The sequence below is a fragment of the Oncorhynchus mykiss genome, chromosome 17, assembly GCF_013265735.2.
Source record: "Oncorhynchus mykiss isolate Arlee chromosome 17, USDA_OmykA_1.1, whole genome shotgun sequence".
Classification (NCBI taxonomy): domain Eukaryota; kingdom Metazoa; phylum Chordata; class Actinopteri; order Salmoniformes; family Salmonidae; genus Oncorhynchus; species Oncorhynchus mykiss.
Window position 1 is genome coordinate 25,634,787 of NC_048581.1, and position 22,076 is coordinate 25,656,862.

The following is a 22,076-nucleotide window of genomic DNA, read 5'->3' on the forward strand; positions in this document are numbered from 1 at the left end:
CCAATTGACAATCTGTTTTATGACTTAAGGATTGCTGTACACCGGCAGGAACCCATCCAACTTGAAGGAGCTGGAGCAGTTTTGCCTTGAAGAATGGGCAAAAATATCCCAGTGGCTAGATGTGCCAAGCTTTTAGAGATGTACCGCAAGAGACTTGCAGCTATAATTGCTGCTAAAGGTGGCTCTACAAAGTATTGACTTTGGGGGGGGGGGTTGAAGAGTTATGCATGCTCAATTGAAGTTTGTCTTATTTCTTGTTTGTTACACAAAACAAATATTGTGCATCTTCAAAAGGTGGTAGGCATGTTGTGTAAATCAAATTATACAAACCCCCCAAAAACATACATTTTAATTCCAGGTTGTAAGGCAACAAATAGGAAAAATGCCAAGGGGGTGAATACTTTTGCAAGGCACTGTATGCTGTAGTGTTAAGATTTCCTCTCACTGGAACTAAGGGGCCAGAAGCATGAAAAACAGTTCCAGACCATTATTCCTCATCCAAACTTTACAGTTGGCACAATGCAGTCGGGCACGTAGCGTTCTCCTGGCATCCTCCAAACCCATATTCGTCTGTAGGACTGCCAGATGGTGAAGCGTGATTCGTCACTCCAGAGAACGCATTTCAATGGCTGCGAGCTTTACACCACTTCTGCCGACGCTTGGTATGGCATATGGTGATCTTAGGCTTGTGTGCGGCTCCTTGGTCATACAAACCCATATCATGAAGCTCCCGACGAACAGTTATTGTGCAGATGTTGCTTCCAGTGACAGTTTTGAACTCGGTAGTAAGTGTCGCTTCAGCACTCTGTGGTCCCGTTCTGTGTGTTTGTGAGGCCTAGCACTTCGCGACTGAGCCATTGTTGCTCCTAGACGTTTTTACTTCACAACTACAGCGCTTATAGTTGACCGGGGCAGATTTAGCAGGGCAAACATTTTACAAAGTGACTTGTTGAAAAGGTGGCATCCTATGACGCTGTCACATTGAAAGTCACTGAGCTCTTCAGTGAGGCCATTCTACAGCCAATGTTTGTCTATGGAGATTGCGTGGCTGTGTGCTCGACTGTCAGCAACGGGTGTGGCCGAAATAGCCGAATCCACTAATTTGAAGTGGTTTCCACATACTTTTGTATATATAGCGTCTTGTCTTGTAGCTGCATCAATAAATTCATGAGTTTTCAATCTCATGTTTAATAAATCCAGTTAAACTTAACTTTTAGTACATGGAAAAATGTATTCCCTCTTTAGTCGACATTGGTCATAAGTTCATATTCATTCCATCACTGTGTAACTCCATGTACTGTACCACCAAACACATAGCACTGCATTGGAGTGCGATCTGTGGATCCCTTCCAAGTTACACAGGCTTTGAAATCATCATACGAACAGAATATGTGCAGCGACAGACAGGCAACTCTGTTGGATGAAACTGAAGCCAACATTAATCATTGAAATTAACAATTAAATGATTGATGGTCATGAAAAGACTGCCCTCACTCTATTCATTAGCAGATTCCATTAGCAGAGACATCACTCTCTCTCCTATGAATCCTAACGTTGTCTCTAATACTACTGCCATAACAACATCATGAATAACTAAGGAATGCCAAAGACTTATCAGAGAATTCCCCAATATGTTAAGTCATCTGTTTGGCAATCCTGACTTCCCAGATTTCCTCTGGATGGGAAAAATAATCCAAACCTTGAGCAGAAAATCCATCCTTTGAGCATTGGGGTTGAAGTGTTGAAGTCTATGTCAAAGTATTGTACAGTACAAAAGATCCGACAGGTGCTATCCAATGGCAAAGACCTCACCATATGATAGGCGCCTATTATAAGTGCTCAATTGAAGAATTCCATGATATTAATGGATGGAAAACTGACCTAACTCAATCCAACCATAACTTCTTATTATCTTGAAGGTGTCAATTTATCAATCAGTGCTATCCCAATGCCAGCAATGTATGTAGACTCTTTAGCTTGTGATGAAAAAGTATCAAACTATTCTACTGTAATTACCCTACATACAGCGACTTGATGCCATCAAAAATGACAGTCATATGGACTACTGTCTAACGAGCCAACGTCTTTGTTAGATCTGACCAAAACGTAACCGTTAATCTATAGATTTTTTTTTTCTAATTAATTTTAAAAAGCTTGGAAAGCCAAAGTAGAAGACTTGTGGTGCGCAGCGTGTCTCCTCCCTTTCATGCTGCTGGAGTACAGCACCTTTGATTTACCTCAGATCAATTCAGCCGTGGCTGACGGATCAAACACGATGGGAATTTCCTTGAGGTGTGAATCTGAAGGAGTCCTTCGACTGAGGAATACGCTAATAAGGTAGCTACCCGTTTGAACTAAGCAGACTTTCGTTTCGCAGACCCCCGGGCAAGGGGGTAAAGATAGAGGAAATCTCATTAGGAAGCATACCTGTTCTCTATCTACGGGGCCCTGCCATAGGTGTTGGGGGAAGCTGAAGTACTCAGGTTTTAAGGAGTTATTCAGATGAAGAGTTGTAGCGAGAGGAGAGGGAAACCTAAGACACACAGCGCGAGGGAACGAGTGCTTCGTAAGACCTCAGCAGCAGTGGAAACAGAGGCACAAAAAAAGCTGCAGCAACTGCAAATTTGCTTGTTAAAAAGTAAAAATGCTCAAACCAGCAATATTTAAGAGTCCCAGGTGGAGGAAGCGCTTGCATACGAGGCACACAAACAAATTTCCCTCCGATAAAAATAGATCACTTCAAACAAGTCCAGACTTTGTGAATGCTCAAGGATCGCAAAGGGAAGATATCCCACCAACACAAAAAAACACACCCACACACACACCCTTGTTGGAGACATCTAACATAATATTTAAATTAATCTCCAGTAGTGAGAAGTAAATCCGATGCAATAACTTAGTCTCACATGAAAATGCCGGCTGAATGTATTGCCTGTTTACAAACAAATATCTGGATGGTGAAATTTGCTAAGTCAGTAAACTACGCTGTACAGCAGACTGTATTATGATGCAATCTAATCAGCTCTCTGGCATGAGTCATAAAACACAAATTCAAGATGGAGCCCAGACGTCTGAAGCATATTAGCTCAAAATTGAAACAAATGCACCATTTATTTGTATTTCTTCACATCTACCTTTGTCAGAGGATTCAGAGCATCAGTGTTTAACAGTTGAACATGTTCAGCAGTATATCTTAGGCATCTTACACATTGGCACAATGTCGTTTCTAGCTGTCACATTTATTCTGGGAGGTGGGAAAGCATGTGGCAAAGATAAACCAGGAAGGAGGAGAAGGAGTAGGCAGGGAAACAAGAGACAACATGGAGAAGGAGCAGTCAGGGAAACTAGAGAAAACATGGAGGATTCAGGCCCTGTCTACTCACCAGCACACACACAAGGAGACAGACAAGACAGGTCCCTGTGCACGACACCACGATCCATGGAATTTGAACACTGAATACAGATGCCACACTACCACTCCAAACAGAATATACTTTGAATATATTAGTCTGCAGCACACTATCAGGCATTGATATCCATAGGGTTTAGTAAAAAATATATATATTGAATTCTGTTTTTGTTAATTAGTCTGATACAGTCCCAAACTGTTATGCATTTCATTTTCTAGATAGTTTGTGGATTTTCTCTTTTAGTGCCAAATAGTTTATCATAGCCATTCCATATTTGAATATTATATTATTATTATAAGCGATCAACTTTTTTCACAATGTATATTCAGTATTATTTGTATGTATGTAAGCAACACAACTGTCCCAGAAGTTTGTGGTTAGCCAGGGTTACATAAGTTGCTGTTGTTTGGAAGGTATTTTATTATTTTTTTTACATCTCAATATAACAACACGACAGATGCATTGTCATTTTCATCAGTGATGCTTCTGTTTTTGTGCCTCACATGTCTAACCCAATTCAGTCAAAATCTGACAGGGGAGAGAGAGAGAAAGGACAGAGAGACAGAGAGATCTGGCATTGAGGTGGCAACACACAAAGCAAATATTGTTCATTCGCCGATCAACAGAGGAATACAAGAGCTACCATACAATCTTAGGGAAAAAAAGGCATTATCTAGAACCTAAAAGGGTTCTTCGGCGGTCCCCATAGGAGAACCCTTTGAGGAACCCTTTTTGGTTCCAGGTACTCCCTATTTGGTTCCATGTAGAACCCTCTGGGGAAAGGGTTCTACATGGAGCCAAAAACAGTTCTCCTATGGGGACAGCCAAAGAACCCTTTTGGAAACCTTTTTTGTACATACATAGTAGTACCTTTACTTACTATATTGTAGTAGTACCTTTACTGGTCTCTAATATTATCGTTAATCCCCATAGACAACGCCGTTGAGTTGATGGTACTATTCCCTGGTAAGATGTCATCCACCTCTGTACATAGCTTATCCAGCTAAATAAAAAAATTTAATGACAAAATGGAAAAGTGCAATCAATATCCTACAAACTACACTGAACAAAAATATAAAAAGCAACATGTAAAGTGTGTGTCCTATGTTTCATGAAACATTCCATACGAGCTTATTTCTCTCAAATGTTGTGCACAAATTTGTTTACATCCCTGTTAGTGAGCATTTCACCCGTCCCAAGATAATCCATCCACCTGACAGGTGTGGCATATCAAGCAGCTGATTATACAGCATGATCATTACACAGGTGCACCTTGTACTGGGGACAATAAAAGGCCACTAAAATGTGCAATTTTGTCACACAACACAATGACAACAGATGTCTCAAGTTGAGAGAGTGTGCAATTGGCATGCTGTAACTGAAGGAATGAGCTGTTGCCAGAGAACTTGAATGTAAATTTCTCCAACGTCGTTTTAGAGAATTTGGCAGTACATCCAACTGGACTAAAAACCGCAGACCATGTGTAAGCCAGCCCAGGACCTCCACATCTGGCTTCTTCTCTGTGAGATTGTCTGAGACCAGCCACCCGGACAGCTGTAATAAAGCCCTTTAGAAGGGAAAATTTAAATTATTGCAAGTTGTGTTTATATTTTTATTCAGTATGTTTGTATGTCAGCATAATTGATTAAATTCAATTTAATCTTTTGTCTTTGTGCAAACGGTTTGGTAGTCAAACAATTATTCCGAATCACATTCAACATTCAAAGTGTGGTGTTTGTGGGATTGTTTAAACACAACCCATATCGTCTCGGGGAATTATCCGCATTTGTATAAACATTATTTTAAAACTTGTTTTCTGCTTCCACAATCTCTTCATCTAAAGAGATGCCACTGTCGGCAACAGCTCTGCAGACCTTGGGTAATTTCGCATGAGACAACCAGTCAAGGTTTTTACAGATATGAAGTGAATAGATATGCTTGCAGTCAGTTCTGCCGGCCGACCTTGGACAAGGCTGGAGGGATGTGTGCGTTGTGGAAAGACTGGACAGTTTTGCTTTGAGCTCCTCTCGCCATCCTCTGCATACTATTGTATTATTTCTACTTGATTGCAAGTAAATCAAGCCACGGACAATCAAAGCACTGCTGGTACAGTATGTTTAAAGCCTAGAGTCCTCTGCCTTGCTATCCTACATTGATAAGCTTTAAGGTTAATGGCAAAGTCATTTCGAGATGAAACCCGCATTGATTGCCCCTTCTGTGAGCTAAATCACAAAGGGCAGGATAAAAGACATAGGAAGCGCAGTGCTGGGAAAGTGACTACTCTGAGGGACCATCAGTTACCTAAGTTCACTAAAAGCTCAGTTTCTTGATTCTTTGATCTCTCTGATTTAAAATGGGATGGTTATGGGTTTTCTTGGCACCCCTGGTGGTGATGACCAGCGAACAGTGGCAGACGGCCCCAGGAGGAGGTCTCTGTGACGTAGCCCCAGGGTTGGGCCATCTGGCATGGGGAGGGCTACCTGCCTTGGGTCCTTGCATCGGGGCCATGAGCACCTGGCAAACCTGGCATAGTAGGATCTGGCAGGCCGCCAGAGGAGGAAAGAGTCCACTTGATTTGGATGGCACATCCCAGTATGGCACCATCTGACTGGAAGGGTACCAAGTAGAGAGGAAAGGTCAAAGGTGACTTCCTACTGGTTGCCGGTGTACATATGCCTCTGTATTTCTCTGTTAAAAGGGGAATACCACATAAAAGTTGGATTTGGAAGCATTGAATGGACCATTGTACTGTATGTGTAGGAGTGATTTCATTTCCAAAGACCTAAGTTATAATCATATCGTGTGTTAGAAGTAATCATTATGGTTTAATGTCTGCTAGCACAGGCTTTTAACTTAGATTCAAAAGTTCCCTTAATTAGATAATTACTTGATCAAAAAGTAGATGTTAATTAGCAGTGTGTGAAAAACATCTTAACCAGTTGTCAAATTGAAAATTACAAAATGACTGATTATGATTATGGTTCAGTCTGCTTTTATAGAATTAAATGAAAATGGATGAAATCTTCTTTAACTGTTAAAATTACAAAATGACTTGAAATTAGCATAATTATATTACAACGGTGAATAGCATTAAGGTTTTATAATACAGTGGTTGTGTAAATTGATCCAATCTTCAGATAAGTAAGAAAGGGCATGAAACAGACTTGGCGATGTACATTGTTAAAATGACTGAAAATATTGGTCTGGTTTTGACTCTTAAACATCCCTAGAAAAGATAGTCATTGAAGCACTCACCCAGAGTACCAAACAAATAAACACTGTTTGGTCAAGCACGTTATGTTGTTTTTCCTCAATCAAAATAAAGGCCGGATCCCATTTCTAAAAAAACATAATTTAAACATCAAAAAGGCCCACCTGCTTTAGAAAAACCCCACCTATGTATAATGAATAAATGACTGATTCATGAATAATGGAATGTACAAATAAACTCATTTCAATCCTCCACCTCTGCGTTGGAGGCAGTTGGGAGGTAATACAGTGTCGCACCACCAGGGCTCCCATGAGCCCCCTTCTGGCAGGTTGAATTATGTGCCTTCTCTATCGCAACTCATGCTAAAATAATCTAATACAGTATCGCCTAATCTCGCAAGAGGACTCACTCAAGCTTCCTCCATGAAGGTCTTTGGGAAAGAGTGAAGGTAGATAACCCTATCCCGTCCCTCTCGTCTCTCCCATCTATCTGGAGCATCTTGGCATTACAAAGAAGTATGAAACGGGTAATACACAGAGACAGAACTAAATTGACCAAGACCGCCAGACGTTGTAGCTAGTCTTGGGTGATTTCTTTTGAACTCCACGTCAACGAAGAGGGCTGAGAATTCATCTCTGTCTGAATGGTAGAAGCCTTTATTTAGGCTCGGTGAACCCCAGGAGCATATCGCTGCTGAGTGGATGAACTAATTAAGCCCCTGTTTCCTGGTGCACCAATCGAATGCCCAGAAATACTAATGAGCTAAGCCCCGCTGTAGTCAGACACTATCAATCAACCACCACCTGCACTCCCACTGTCCCCCTCTACAACTCTACATTGAAACCAAAAAGCATCCCTTTTAATGCAACTATATTCTAGGCACATTCAGTATGTAACATTTATATGCAGGAAATCAGATTGGTGAGATGGAGATGACCGGGAGGTTGGTGAATGATGGTGATTAGCCCATGGTGATGGGATTCAAAGCCACTGAACACCTACGGTTCAATTACACACATGGGGACAACGACCAGGAAAAACAACAGGAGAAACGGACATCCACATCCGGTCTCTAGTGTATGAGAATAGAGATTAAAGCCGAAGTCCAGTCAGGATGCCTCTACTGTAGCCTAGCCTATGTGTGGTGTCAAAACCGGAACTTTGGTGGCAGCTAATGGAGACTGATGGTTGACGGTTGGCTCCAGGAGCTGCGACATGGAGAGCGGCCCGATCAAAGCGTCATCTGAAGGCTACATGGTAATTCGGCAGTGATGAGGCCCGTTGAGGTAAACACATTTGGATGCGGGTGGTTGTGGCAGGCAGATGTGGCAGGTAGTATCTTCAGATGTCTTCATCAGTCTCCGACGTGTCTTTCAATGAGGTTTCACACAGATGGGAGCTGCCAAAAGCACCAGGCTTATCTCTGCCAGTTGCATCCAAACCATTCCTTACCTCAAAGACAGAACCAAAATTGCCACCCGGTTTCCAGATCTACCAAATCAGCGGAGTCAGTCTCAGATTTCTCACACCCAAAAAAAACATGCTAAACTAATTTACTGAACAAACATTATCTTAATGTGTAAACAATGAGATTAGATATCGGTTTGTTTTTGCACCTCAAAGTTATGTATATTTTCATATGCACGTACCAGCTTAGAGATTCAAAGGAATTAACATTTTCTGGGCATGATTTATTTAATATATTAATTCACACCTGCCTTTGATATGTCTCTCACCTTATCAAGACAGGGGGCCCTTCCTCTCCACATTCACAGCTGTTTGATGTTGCATTCTAGGGCAGGTTTTTTTCTTCCATAAATCCTCATTTAATATTAATACCTCTATTCAATCTGCTAATAGGGCCACCACTCACCTGACTAGAATATCTAAAGCTACCGAGGGAAGAATTGAGTCCTTACAGGTTCACAAAAGGACAGCTGAAAGTGTTAGTTCTTCACAGTCCAATCTGCAATATTCTCAAGGGAATATTGTATAATGAAATTGTAAGTAGAGTTAGTCCAATATCTATGTTGCCAAGGGAATATGATGTGTGCCAGGTACAGCCGATGTGCTTTTTCATCTAACATCAGATAGAGTATGGTATGTAATTACATCCTATCTACAGATAGAGTCAACAAATGAACATGATTTTACCTATGCATATTCATCCTCTCTCTTCTTCACTTTAACAGCTGAGATCTAAATGAACTAGTTCATTTCCTCTTCCTTGTTTCAATCGGGCTTTATTTCGCTGACACAATCCAGTATTGCACTGTAACCAATAGCAGGTACTCAGGCCTTTTTGTGTGCAACCACACCACTGTGGTAAACCTTTTTCCCCCGTTGTTTAATGTTGTCAGTGGGTAGCGGCGGAAACAGGCAACTAGAATTCTCCGTTTGTTCTGGGCAAAAGCGAGCTGCATGTTTAATAACATTTAGGGGGAATTTCAATTACACATGTAAGATTGATTTGTCTCTCGCTCTCCCGTGCAGCTGGTGAAATAGTGTGTGGACTTAATTAACCGGTGGAATATTAAAAAAAATAGTTTTTTTCCGTTTAAATGGGTGACATAAATAAAAACTGTATATAATGTTCTATATAATAGCATTGTCATTTCTCAGCCCACAATTAAAAAGCTCTGAGCAGAAGCTGATACAGAGCCAAGTCACGTACAGAGGGGAATGTATAGATATTAATGCACAGTAATCCTATCTGTCCTCATAGACAGAGTCGTTGTCATCTATTAAAACTACCTCCAGTGGGTGTGGTAGAAAAGGAGAGAACTTTGCCGATCGTGTTTTGGTTTTGAATCTAAAAGTCCCTTCTATTGTGAGATTTCGGTTTTCCAGAGCGTAAGTGGGGCAAAAACAAGGTTCATCTCGAGTTTGATTTTGTCGCAGTGCCCATAGACGGCGCCAGACATAACCAGCCGCTTATTGAAAGGAGAAACATGTCAGCTGATGGTTCCTAAGGAGAGCAAATGCCATTCTATATTTTTTGGGGGGTGGGTTACAATTCTCGATTTCCTTGCTTTATCTGGGCCTGGTCAATTAACTGGAGCCAGTCATCTCATCCCACCTCATCTCTTTCACCCCATCTGCCTCCCCAGCGTTTCTTCATTGAAAAAAAAAATCATTTTTATCTTCGCTTTCAGCCATACTCCTCGGGGTCACAGATTGCCTGGCATTCAATTTGTGCCACATACAATTCTGCACCTGATCAGTGCGGAGATGGGCCTAGATGGGACTGTCTGGCTGCCTAAAGAGGACATCCGACTGTCTTTCAATAGCTGCCAACAATCATCCTTGTCAATCTGAATGGCGAAAGGGGACACGAGCTGCTACGAGCTCCGAGGAAACTACTAATGTGTACACACTCTGTGCACGGCGATTCATCCCAATTCATTCCTATTTGCCTGAGATTAAGAGGAAAGAGAAGACGACTAGCTGAAAGCTGAACCCATTCTGGCATCTTGATGTAGGGCCTACTGCATGTGTCTGGAGGAGTGTGTTGCATCTCTGTGTGTTACAACACAACCTATTCCATAAACGTTCATCTTGTTTCTTCTCCATCCGTCGCGATCTTTCTGTAGCTATTTACTGAAGGGACATAATCATCAGATCTGGAATCATGCAGCTGTTCCCGTGGATTGCTTTACAAAGCTGTCGTTCAAACACCTTATCTCGCGACTGGGGGAAATGTTGCTGGATGGACATATAAAACGTTCAATTTCTCGATATGATTAGCAAGATGGACGTGGAAAAGTGGCTTGATGTATCAAAATGTTCCTCATGCTGTATCAAATGTCCAAAATGTCAATGGGATTAGCACGATGTGTGAGTATATGTACGGTCCAGATACTCAACCATCCTCCTACTGGGAGGTTGGGACCTCTACTATTTCTGTCCAGTTCTGGTTAAAAGGACAAACTCCACTTACTGGAGCTATGAACATGAGTGGTTCAACTCACCGCCAAAGTGGCTCGGCCTTGAATGTGAAACTCAACATTTACAATCAAATCTGAAATGAGAAATAAATACATCTGACCAAACAAATCTAATATGAAAACTCTGCACTGGGCCCCGGTCTATTCCATATGGAGAGCAGAGATGTAAGAACACTGAAGATAATCAACTCAATAACATGGCAATCAAGGAAATCCAACACTTGAGATACACAAAATGCATTCTCTCTTTCCCTGCTCAAGTAATTGTAAGAATATTAAGTGAATGATGAACAATGATTCATATTTTCCGTGCCTTTTTGCAGTTTTGAAACAGGTGTGGACAACAGTATCCACATTATAGTGAACACAACTTTTCTACCAGAAGTCAACAGGGTTTTTGTCTAACCTGATGCATGACACCAACCATTACACCCATCACAACAAAATATACATATTACTATTTCCCACTCATTGACAAGTAATTTAGTATTTTCCTGAAGGAAAAACCTGACTCATAATTCAGTCATTCTGATTAAAACCTTCCATATTTTAGTCATCCTCAGATGTCTCCCTACTCTTCAGTACATACATAAATCATATGCCGATATCCGAACACTGATGAATTCTCACAGAGCCTGATCGTATTCCACCTTGAAGCCAGGCCTTTGCACAGCGCTTCAATGCACCTCTAATGGCATGGCCCTGCTAAGCACACCTCTCATCTCTCCCACACACACACACACACACACACACACACACAGCCAGCTCCTCAATCACCATCACTCCCATTATCATGTCCATCGCCGTCTGCCTCAGTGTGTATGTGAGATGGCTTTAAATAAATGCCACCACTGAGCAGGAGAGGGGAACTAGAGAGGATAATATGCCACCACCACCTGCCTGGTATATGACGTGTCACTGGATATTATGAAGAGGAAATCCATCCAGATGTGTGATGTGCTGAGAGGGAGAACTAGCACTTGTATGACTGCACCACTGACTTATTTGAGTGCGAGTTAGTTATCTGAATGAACCGACATTTGTCAAAAAGGTAAACTAGGGGTACTTTCAAAAAGGAATATGACAAATGTTTTGTTGTTCATTTCAGCGGAATTGGCTGGTGAAAACTATCAAATCTGTAAACATTTTCAAAATGAATGGGTTTGAATTAAATAAGTTGTATAGCTAATGACAGATAGGATAGATACGTATGTTTATTAGCAGTAATGTGCTCCAATGGCTTCCCATCCCTGCTGTCCAACATCTTGACACCAAACCATGCATGTAAAACAATTATTTCACCTACAATCCCCTGGAAAGAACATAGCATTACACTGATAAACCTTGAAATTGAACTACCAGCCCCGCAATCTATTTACCCCCAAGCTCTCAGCAAGCATCATCTACCAGTTGGCTTTTACTTGATTCAATCTCGATTGGTAAATAACTAAATCTACTTCACTTAACACTATAGGGACCTGGAATATTGTCCAGGGCAAGCAAACATGAAAGATGATGAAATCATCAAAATATGACTGCGATAGGATCCAACAGTGAGTGGAGGAGGGTGGAAGGTAGGGGAAAAGGGCACTTACTGAAATGAAGTGTGCACTCCTGAGGCCTCCTAGGGTGGGATTAGAGTGCTGCCCAGGTACATTACTTATAAACTCGGTTTTATTATTTGTCCATGCATGCAGAGTCTGGGGCTCTATAACAACAAGGAAAGCTGACTCTTTCAATATCGCTACTAGATTTTGTTAAGGTTTTCCAACTCAGGCCATCTTTATTATTTGTGAATAATCCTCTGGGAGTTGTCTGAGAAAGAAAAGTGAGAAGCGAAGAGCAAACCTGGGCCTGGTGGGTTTTGTTTACAGGCAAACGAGGGAGGGCTGTGTTAGCCAGACCAGTAAATAAACGCTGGCTAGTGGACCGTGACGGCCTCCGCTCAGTGCCTGACCCAGCACATACCCTGCGGCTCAATTATCCCAGACAGACACAGACACCAGAGTTAACTATCCTGCCAGTGGGGGGGGGGGGGGGGGGGGGGGGGGTGGAGGGAGAATAGAGCTTGGGAAATGCTCTCCAGTAAGATAAGCCAATCATATGGCATTGATACAGTAGTTATCACAATATTTTATTTATATAGACAGACATACATATTAGTGTGTACAGTACCATAACCACCAACCAGCTGTTGAATGTAGCACATTATGACAAATGTGTATCTATTATAGAATATGACCAGATATTTACCAGTTGCTCAGTAGTATCATTAGCCCCTTTGCCACTGTAGATCAGAGGGAATCCCATTGCAATGCAAGTAAATGTGTTTCTATTACAGGTCGACCGATTAATCAGAACGACCGATTAATTAAAGCCGATTTCAAGTTTTCATAACAAATCGGAAATCGCTATTTTTGGGCGCCAATTTTTTTATACCTTTATTTAACTAGGCAAGTCAGTTAAGAACACATTCTTATTTTCAATGACGGCCTAGGAATGGTGGGTTTACTGCCTTGTTCAGGGGCAGAATGACAGATTCTTATCTTGTCAGCTCGGGGGATCCAATCTTGCAACCTTACAGTTAACTAGTCCAACGCAATAACGACCTGCCTCTCTCGTTACACTCCACAAGGAAACTGCCTGTTACGCGAATGCAGTAAGCCAAGGTAAGTTGCTAGCTAGCATTAAACTTCTTATAAAAAACAATCAATCATAATCACTAGTTTACTACACATGGTTGTTGATATTACTAGATATTATATAGCGTGTCATCCGTTGCATATAACCTGACTGAGCATACAAGTATCTAAGTATCTGACTGAGCTGTGGTAGGCAGAAGCGCGTTTTCGTGCGTTTTGCCAGCAGCTCTTCATTGTGCGTCAAGCATTGCGCTGGTTATGACTTCAAGCCTATCAATTCCCGAGATGAGGCTGGTGTAACCGAAGTGAAATGGCTAGCTAGTTAGCACACGCTAATAGCGTTTCAAACGTCACTCGCTCTAAGCCTTCTAGTAGTTGTTCCCCTTGCTCTGCATGGGTAACGCTGCTTCGATGGTGGCTGTTGTCGTTGTGTTGCTGGTTCGAGCCCAGGGAGGAGCGAGGAGAGGGACGGAAGCTATACCATTACACTGGCAATACTTAAGTGCCTATAAGAACATCCAATAGTCAAAGGTTAATGAAATACACATGGTAGAGGGAAATAGTTTTATAGTCCTATAACCTAAAACATCTTACCTGGGAATATTGAAGACTCGTGTTAAAAGGAACCACCAGCTTTCATTTGTTCTCATGTTCTGAGCAAGGAACTTAAACGTTAGCTTTCTTACATGGCACATATTGCATTTTTACTTTCTTCTCCAATACTTTGTTTTTGCATTATTTCAACCAAATTGAACATGTTTCATTATTTATTTGAGACTAAATTGATTTTATTTATGTATTATATTAAGTTAAAATAAGTGTTCATTCAGTATTGTTGTAATTGTCATTATTACAAATGTATTTATTATTATTTAACTTGGCTAATTAATCGGTATCGGCTTTTTTGGTCCTCCAATAAATCGGTATCGGCGTTGACAAATCAGAATCGGTCGACCTCTAGTTTCTATCAATACTTCCTTTTGGAGATGGTGGATAATTGAAAGAATGGATTGCACTGTGCCTTTGTTAGGCTGCTGTTATTGTTGTTCGTATTCAAGTGATATCACTCTGTGACTCACTGTTTTGTACATGGGAGTTGGGGTGTGAGGAGTGGGAATACAGGAACAGCACAGTTGGTGGTGCAGGATAATAAAGTGCCAAATGACTGGAAATAAATAGCAATAGAAAACACAAACTACTCTCTGGCCATTTCTGCCAGGCCCAATGAATATGTAATAGTACATTTCAATGGTTGTGTTCTCTTGTTTAACTGCTGTGGCCCTGATTGTGTGGGTCTGTCAGTTTAGCATACGGCACATTTCAATTGTCTGATTTTCAGACATCTTGGATAACAGGTTGTAAATGTGCTTGGATAAACACAACTGGCTACGCCATGGCCACTACTGCAAGCGGAACGCGTTGACACCATCAAATTGTTGGAAAACGAGCAAAATACAGAACATTTGATGTGGTAGAAAAACAGATCTTAGTTTGAAAGAGTACTTTCTTCTTTTTTGCTGTAAATGTGCCTTCACTGCTGTATAAGACAACTGCTGTATAGAACCATAAATAGATTCCCTCAACACATAGGAACAGCCAGAGTGAGACCATCGTCAAACCGAGACAGCTGGTGTGAGCTGGTTTCTCACAACACACTTCTCCACCAACTTTGTGATCAACTCACTCACTAATTGGCTACTAAAACGTTTGATTTTCTTCTGTTTGGCTCAAAAATAAACTTATCTGACAAATTATTTTGTTTCGAAGTACGTTTGATCATTGTATGGCTAAAAACTCATTTCATTTTCAGTATGGGTTTTGTCTTAAGAAAGAACTGCTGGGAAGTTCAACTGGGAAAATGGAATCAGAGTATGGCTTCTAGCTTGGTTCAAGTCTGGCTTTGGTTCTGGTTCATTGATTCTGATATGACTCAGACATGGGTTCATGGAATCGCAGATGGGCGGGGTTGGCACTTTTGGGACTATTCCATTGGTTCCATTGCACCAGGCAAGCTCAGTCAAGCACACACAGAAAACAAATACTATTTAAACCCAGATCTGCCCTGACTAAAGTGAAGAAGTTTGAGCAATACCGATACTGAGGAATAGTATGGCAACATGAATTGAAGGATGAAGCTTCAAAGCTATGTTGGCCCAATCTCAAATGGACCCCTAAGCCCTACACACTTGTGGAGATCCGAGAGAATTTGATTGGTGTAAGCAATGTAGTTTAAACTTCTACCTAACCTATCAGATCTCCACAAGTGCTTAAGGCGAAGGGCTTAGGGGTCGATTCGGCATTGGGCCGTTGACTTCCGTACCACTCAATCCATATTAATACCCATGATGCAGGTGGGGACATTCTATATCTTCCGAGGCAGTCCAAAGATGTGGAGTAAACTTGCTACATGAATTGACTGTGTCAGGCTGCATCTTGTTATCTTGAGTGACAAGCAAAGTATTTAATGCCCTGACATTTCAATAATGTAAATATGCAGTCTCCTGGCATACTTTTATGTGCATGCAAGGAATATGCCATTGCCACATATCCCCAGTTGGGACTCTGGCGTGTTTGCTGTAACCTTTCCGTGAGATTTAAAATCCCAAGCCTGTCCCAAAGTCTCTCCAAACAATGATCAGAATGTACAAATTATCTCAGCTCCTTTTTGAGGCAAACATTTGAATCATCCATCATCTACATGTAAAATGATACAGTATTTAACACACACACCTCCCATCTCTTCTACTGCATGACTCCATCCCTCCATCTCTTAATCCACCACTGTCTCCTGGGCTATTATGAGAAGGCATATTCTTTCATATTCCAATCTGGCACAAACACACAGACAGCATATGGGATCATTAATACCCTTAACTATGTAAATGCCCAATAGACTAGACATACAGCAGCAGCACACATCCCATAAAAAGACAGACAGACACAGACACTTCCATTTCTGCTCCACAAAGCATTGTCAACTCATCTGTTTATTTGCACTAGTGCTCAGATGGGAAAAATCTAAGAGTCTCCATTTATTTCTGCATACAGCAACAACTCTACATATTTAATGCAGGAGATCTATTCTTGCTCATTACAAAGTTACTTGCGTCACAAGAGAGAAGAGAGGGGGGAATTGTTTCACAGTTGCACACAATTAGAACCCAATCTATTCATATCACAAAAGAGCACAAGTTCCATATGGCTATATGGTGGTGATGCTGCTGGGCAATTCCATGGTAACAGAATTATCCTGAGCCTCAAATTGTTCTGTTCAAATGCATGTCAAACAAAAAACATTGATTTCAAAGTTCAACAAACCAACACATTTACTGGAATAACTGTGCAGATGCAAAGTTTGGTAACAAAACTTGTCAAATCTCCCTTCATTTTTTAATGGGTCCACGTTTTACCCAAAAATCGTAAATATCTGCTCCGAATTAAGATTCAACGATGTCTGCAGAAAGAATGGGGTGTCAGCTATGACATGACACATTGGCTGTGTTCGAATACCCATACCAACATACACACTACATACTATTAGTTCCTTTTAGTATACTGTAAACTAAAGGAATCCTTTCAGTTGAGCATACTAGATTAAGCCTGTCTACCGGAAGTTGATTCTGTTGCTACGCAACCTCTTGCAAGCTTGTTGGCATAAATTACTAGCTAGACATTTTTGTTTCCCCTCTCTGAGCGTTCAGAGCGCACACTGGCCAAGGGGTAGGGTTGATCCAAGTATTCTGACCATCACAACGGCACTGCAGTCAAGCACACAAGCTAACTGGCTAGCTACTTCCAGAGACAAATGAGAACACCTCACTCTGACCATTTTACTCCTCGCCACAGCAGAGCTGGTTGGGCTGTTGTCATGCAATCCAGAGCGTTGGTGACTAACTGTCCTGCTGGCAACAACTTAATATAGCTTTTTGCTGATGTTTACTGACACCGGCCATATTCAACAGGTGTTGAGCGGTCGTAAATTCATCAGTTATTCTCGCTCTGGTACACTCAGATGAGAGTGCTCTGAAATCGGAGTAGATCGCTAGAGTGAATTTATGTCCACTGAGAACTCACAACGACTCTACCACATAGCTAAGAATGACGTGAATAATCAAGTCAATAAACGTTGGGTAGTTAGTTAGCTAGCATATAGTTCATATACTGGCAAGTTCAATGTATTAGTAGCCCATTAATTAACTACTAGAGGTCAACCGATTATTGGAGGACAAAAAAAGCAGATACCGATTAAATCGGCCAATTTTTTTTTTTTTATGTATTCGTAATAATGACAATTACAACAATACAGAATGAACACTTATTAACTTAATATAATACATAAATAAAATCTATTTAGCCTCAAATAAATAATGAAACTGTCACGCCCTGACCTGAGATATCTAGGTTTTCTTTATATTTTGGATAGGTCAGGGTGACACTAGGGTGGATACGCTAGTTTTTGTCTAGGGGTTTTGTATGTTTATGGTGGCCTGATATGGTTCCCAATCAGATGCAGCTGTTTATGGTTGTCTCTGATTGGGGATCATATTTTGGTAGCCATTTCCCTTTGGTGTTTGTGGGTACTTGTCTATGTGCGTCAGCACCTGTCAGCACTCGTGTCGTTTTGTTATTTTGTTCAGTGTTCATTCTTATAACAATAAACAATGTACACATACCATGCTGCGCCTTGGTCCGATTCAGTAGTATTAGTATTGCCAGTGTAACAGTATAGCTTCCGTCCCTCTCCTCGCCCCTACCTGGGCTCGAACCAGTAACACATCGACAACAGCCTCCCTCGAAGCAGCGTTACCCATGCAGAGCAAGGGGAACAACCACTCCAAGTCTCAGAGCGAATGACGTTTGAAACGCTATTAGCGCGCACCCCGCTAACGAGCTAGCCATTTCACATCGGTTACACCAGCCTAATCCCGGGAGTTGATAGGCTAGAAGTCATAAACAGCTCAATGCTTGAAGCACAGCGAAGAGCTGCTGGCAAAACGCACAAAAGTGCTGTTTGAATGAATGCTTATGAGCCTGCTGGTGCCTACCACCGCTCAGACTGCGCTATCAAATCAGACTTAATTATAACATAACACACAGAAATACGAACCTTAAGTCATTAATATGGTCGAATCCGGAAACTAGCATCTCGAAAACAAGACGTTTATTCTTTCAGTGAAATACCGAACCGTTCCGTGTTTTATCTAACGGGTGGCATCCATAAGTCTAAATATTCCTGTTACATTGCACAACCTTCAATGTTATGTCATAATTACGTAACATTCTGGCAAATTAGGCGGCCCAAACTGTTGCATATACACTGACTGCGTGCAATGAATGCAAGAGAAGTGACAATTTCACCTGGTTAATATTGCCTGCTAACCTGGATTTATTTTAGCTAAATATGCAGGTTTAAAAATATATACTTCTGTGTATTGATTTTAAGAGAGGCATTGATGTTTATGGTTAGGTACAGTCATGCAACGATTGTGCTTTTTTTCGCAAATGCGCTTTTGTTAAATCACCCCCCTTTTGGCGAAATTGGCTGTCTTTGTTAGGAAGAAAGTCTTCACAGTTCGCAACGAGTCATGTTAGCAGGCAATATTAACTAAATATGCAGGTTTAAAAAGATATACTTGTGTGTTGATTTTAAGGCACTGATGTTTATGGTTGGAGCAATGACAGTCCTTTTTTTCCCAAATACGCACCGCATCGATTATATGCAACGCAGGACACGCTAGATAAACTAGTAATATCATCAACCATGTGTAGTTAACTAGTGATTATGATTGATTTTTATAAGATAAGTTTAATGCTAGCTAGCAACTTACCTTGGCTTCTTACTGCATTCGCGTAACAGGCAGTCTTCTCGTGGAGTGCAATGTAATCAGGTGGTTAGAGCGTTGGACAAGTTAACTGTAAGGTTGCAAGATTGAGATAAAAATCTGTCATTCTGCCCCTGAACAAGGCAGTTAACCCACCGTTCCTAGGCCGTCATTGAAAATACAAATGTGTTCTTAACCGACTTGCCTAGTTAAATAACAAGTGTAAAAAAAAAAAAAAAATTAGGCCAAATCGGTGTCCAAAAATACAGATTATGAAAACTTGAAATCGGCCCCAATTAATCGGCCATTCCGATTAATCGGTCGACCTCTAATACCTACTGGTGTAATGATGTGGTTCGAAAGGATAGCGTAGCCAACACATTGTCAGCCAACATAACGTGTAGCTTACTTGAAGTCATTACTTTATTACATTGCTCAACCAACATTTGTCATAATTAGTTAAAGCAATTCATTTTTATCTGCTCTCGTTGGGACTTCAGCTGCATATTTTCCACCATTTTCTTCATATCTGAAAATGGTTGTAAAGCCATGCCCACTTCCTGAAAAATTGCATTAAGGGCCCTAAAAGTACAGAAAGTGTCCACTGTGTGTATACTTCATATTTTGATGAATGTAGTACGACATCTGGGAACTTTTGGCATACTAACTCTATCCATACTATGACCACTAAGCATACTACATTCATGGGTCATGGGTCCCTGGGTATAACTCTACACACTGGCTATTATTTGTATGAGCTCTGCCCCCAAATAAGACCAAATGTGGTTGCTCCAGACTCGACAAAATCTGAACCAATCATAGATGTCTAAGTTTCATAAGTTTGGACATCAAAGATCAGCACAGTAGAGTACAGCACAGAACAGTTAATTACACTACAGTATAGAGTAGAGTTCAGTACACTACAGTTCAGTGTACAGTTCAGTACAGTAGAGTAGAGTGGGTTAGCCCTGGGTAAAAACAAAAATGTGCACCACTGTGTATTAGGAAACCCTTGACAAGAGACTAGGATGACCATTTAACTACTGCTTCAGAAGAAATAGGTCATACTGTTGGTGTATTTGATATCCCCCCACCTCAAATGCATCAGGTCACACTTTGGAAGTTGGTTGTTCAAGCCCCCTCAGAAACACTGGGGGCATGAGAGCTGGTGATGTGTTGAAATTAAATCAGTTTCGTTACAGACAGGACTAAGTGTGGGTAATGGGGAGATGGGTCAGAGATTCTCTGAAAAGCATGGGGAAACTGTCTCTCAAGCAAAAGCTGAGGTGATTGTGTTATGTCTTGAGTGTCTCTGCCATGATTTGTTCAGATGATTGTTCAGTCATTTGATGATATCACTTAACAAAAGAGATGCATGTCGAATAGGCTTTGGCAATTATACTGGGGGTGACCACACACACACTGTTGCCACGGAATGAATCCTGTGAATCCCACACTATGCACACACACACACACCTTTCGTAGGCCTAATTTATTGGCAATTTCCTGCAAGTCAAACTGGTGGGTACATTTTCTCTTCATTGATGCGCTGCGTGAATGCGCACATACACCAAATATTATTTTAAAGACAACTGTACAAGTATTCACTTACACTGCTGTTTTGCCCAGACCAGTGCACCATGGCTTGGTTGTGAGCGGAATCTCCGGTCAAAGCGAAGGTTGAACTGGTGAGTTTGAGTTCGTCCTGCCTCGAACTGGCCGCTCTCCTGTCCTCGTTGCTCCATCGTAATTCGGACCGTGTCACTCTGCTGCGCCCAGCCGGTGAGGTGATGCCCTCTCGAGAGTAACTCAGAGGCAGCGTCTCCCTTCTCTTGGGTGAGCCGGAGGACTTCACTTTATCGTCCCCAATATTAGCTCTCGGGCTGTTCCTACGAACTCGGTGCTTGTGTGTGATGCCGGGAATTAAATCTGCGCGAGCCTTCCCGACATCTGTATTTCCTGCATGAAGGTTCATTTTCAGGTTGGAAACTTTGTACTCACCGCGCGGGGTGAATTTTCTCTGTTTACCACCACCGTATTGCATTCCTCCATCGAGTAGTGCGTTCTTGGAACGGAACAGCATGTCAGTATTCCGTTTTCGCCTTGAGTAGATGTATTTCCCCTGGATGCATGCATCCGACCCAGCTGCGCAATCAAGCTGTTGAGTTTCGGCACTTGCAGAATTTAAACTCCGTGAAGCAGTTGCCCCGTCTCCATTTCCAATAACTTCCTCTCCGTACCCTGTTGCGAATTCTCGTGTGTCCGTTTTAAGCAGTAATTCCTTAATACGCCCCTTATCTCCCGGCTGACATGATCTGCAAGTTAGCTCTGATTTAGCGGCTAGAAAGAAATATATGATTATCAAAAGCATAAACCAAAAAACGTTATTGTGCCAAATAGGGCATAATCTGACAACCCTCTCCATAGCTGGTGGCAAAGAAAGATGCTCAGTCTGGATACAATACTTTTTTTAAACTCTCTTTCCTTTGTGACTGTAATTGATGTTAAGCAACAGAACTCCTCTCAAATTGTGGCTCGTCCAATTGTTCTGCGGTGTTAAAAAGTACGACTCGGCGAGTGGTCCCAGATGAAGGATTTGATCGAATGAAGCCCTGCGCGCGCGGGGGAGGAGCTGGCAGAATCCAGGGAAAAAAATAGACGAGATTTCTTCTTGCGTCTGTATTTTTTCCCCTCACCAAGAACGACGCATTAATAATTTCGCATTAAATAATTTGTAAGCATTTGTCGTACGTATGTAATCTTAGTTGCTCTCTCTTTAAATGCTATTGCTTATATGATTCCTTTGTCAATGTTGTTGGCTATTACTATGGTCTTGTTAACAATATCCCTAACAGCTGTAGATTGTATCTACCAGTAGGCCTAGGTGCATAAGAGTCAACTGCTCAATCACATTTCTCAGAAGATGAAAGATAATGGTTATATTATGAATCTGTCTAATTGCTTTAAAGTTATAGTCGTGATATTGCTCTAGGGGGGGGGGGGGGTTCTGAAATTAGAACATATTAAACTCCAATTATGCATAA

General features: G+C 41.4%; 1 protein-coding gene across 3 annotated transcripts in view; it reads right to left on the reverse strand.

Moving 5' to 3' along the window:
* The window catches only part of LOC110493541 (VPS10 domain-containing receptor SorCS1), a 149,872-nt gene extending 128,219 nt beyond the window's left edge, over nt 1-21,653 (reverse strand). For 2 of the 3 annotated variants that reach the window (XR_005036888.1, XM_036949462.1), the window contains exon 1: nt 20,645-21,652. Coding sequence is in view for 1 of the 3 variants with exons in the window: in XM_036949462.1 (XP_036805357.1) it covers nt 20,645-21,457 (813 nt within the window). In the remaining 2 variants the exon portion in view is untranslated. Of the gene's footprint in view, nt 1-20,644 lie in introns of all 3 variants that reach the window. The other variant, XR_005036889.1, reaches the window with a different exon arrangement.
* Nucleotides 21,654-22,076: the final 423 nt, after the last annotated feature.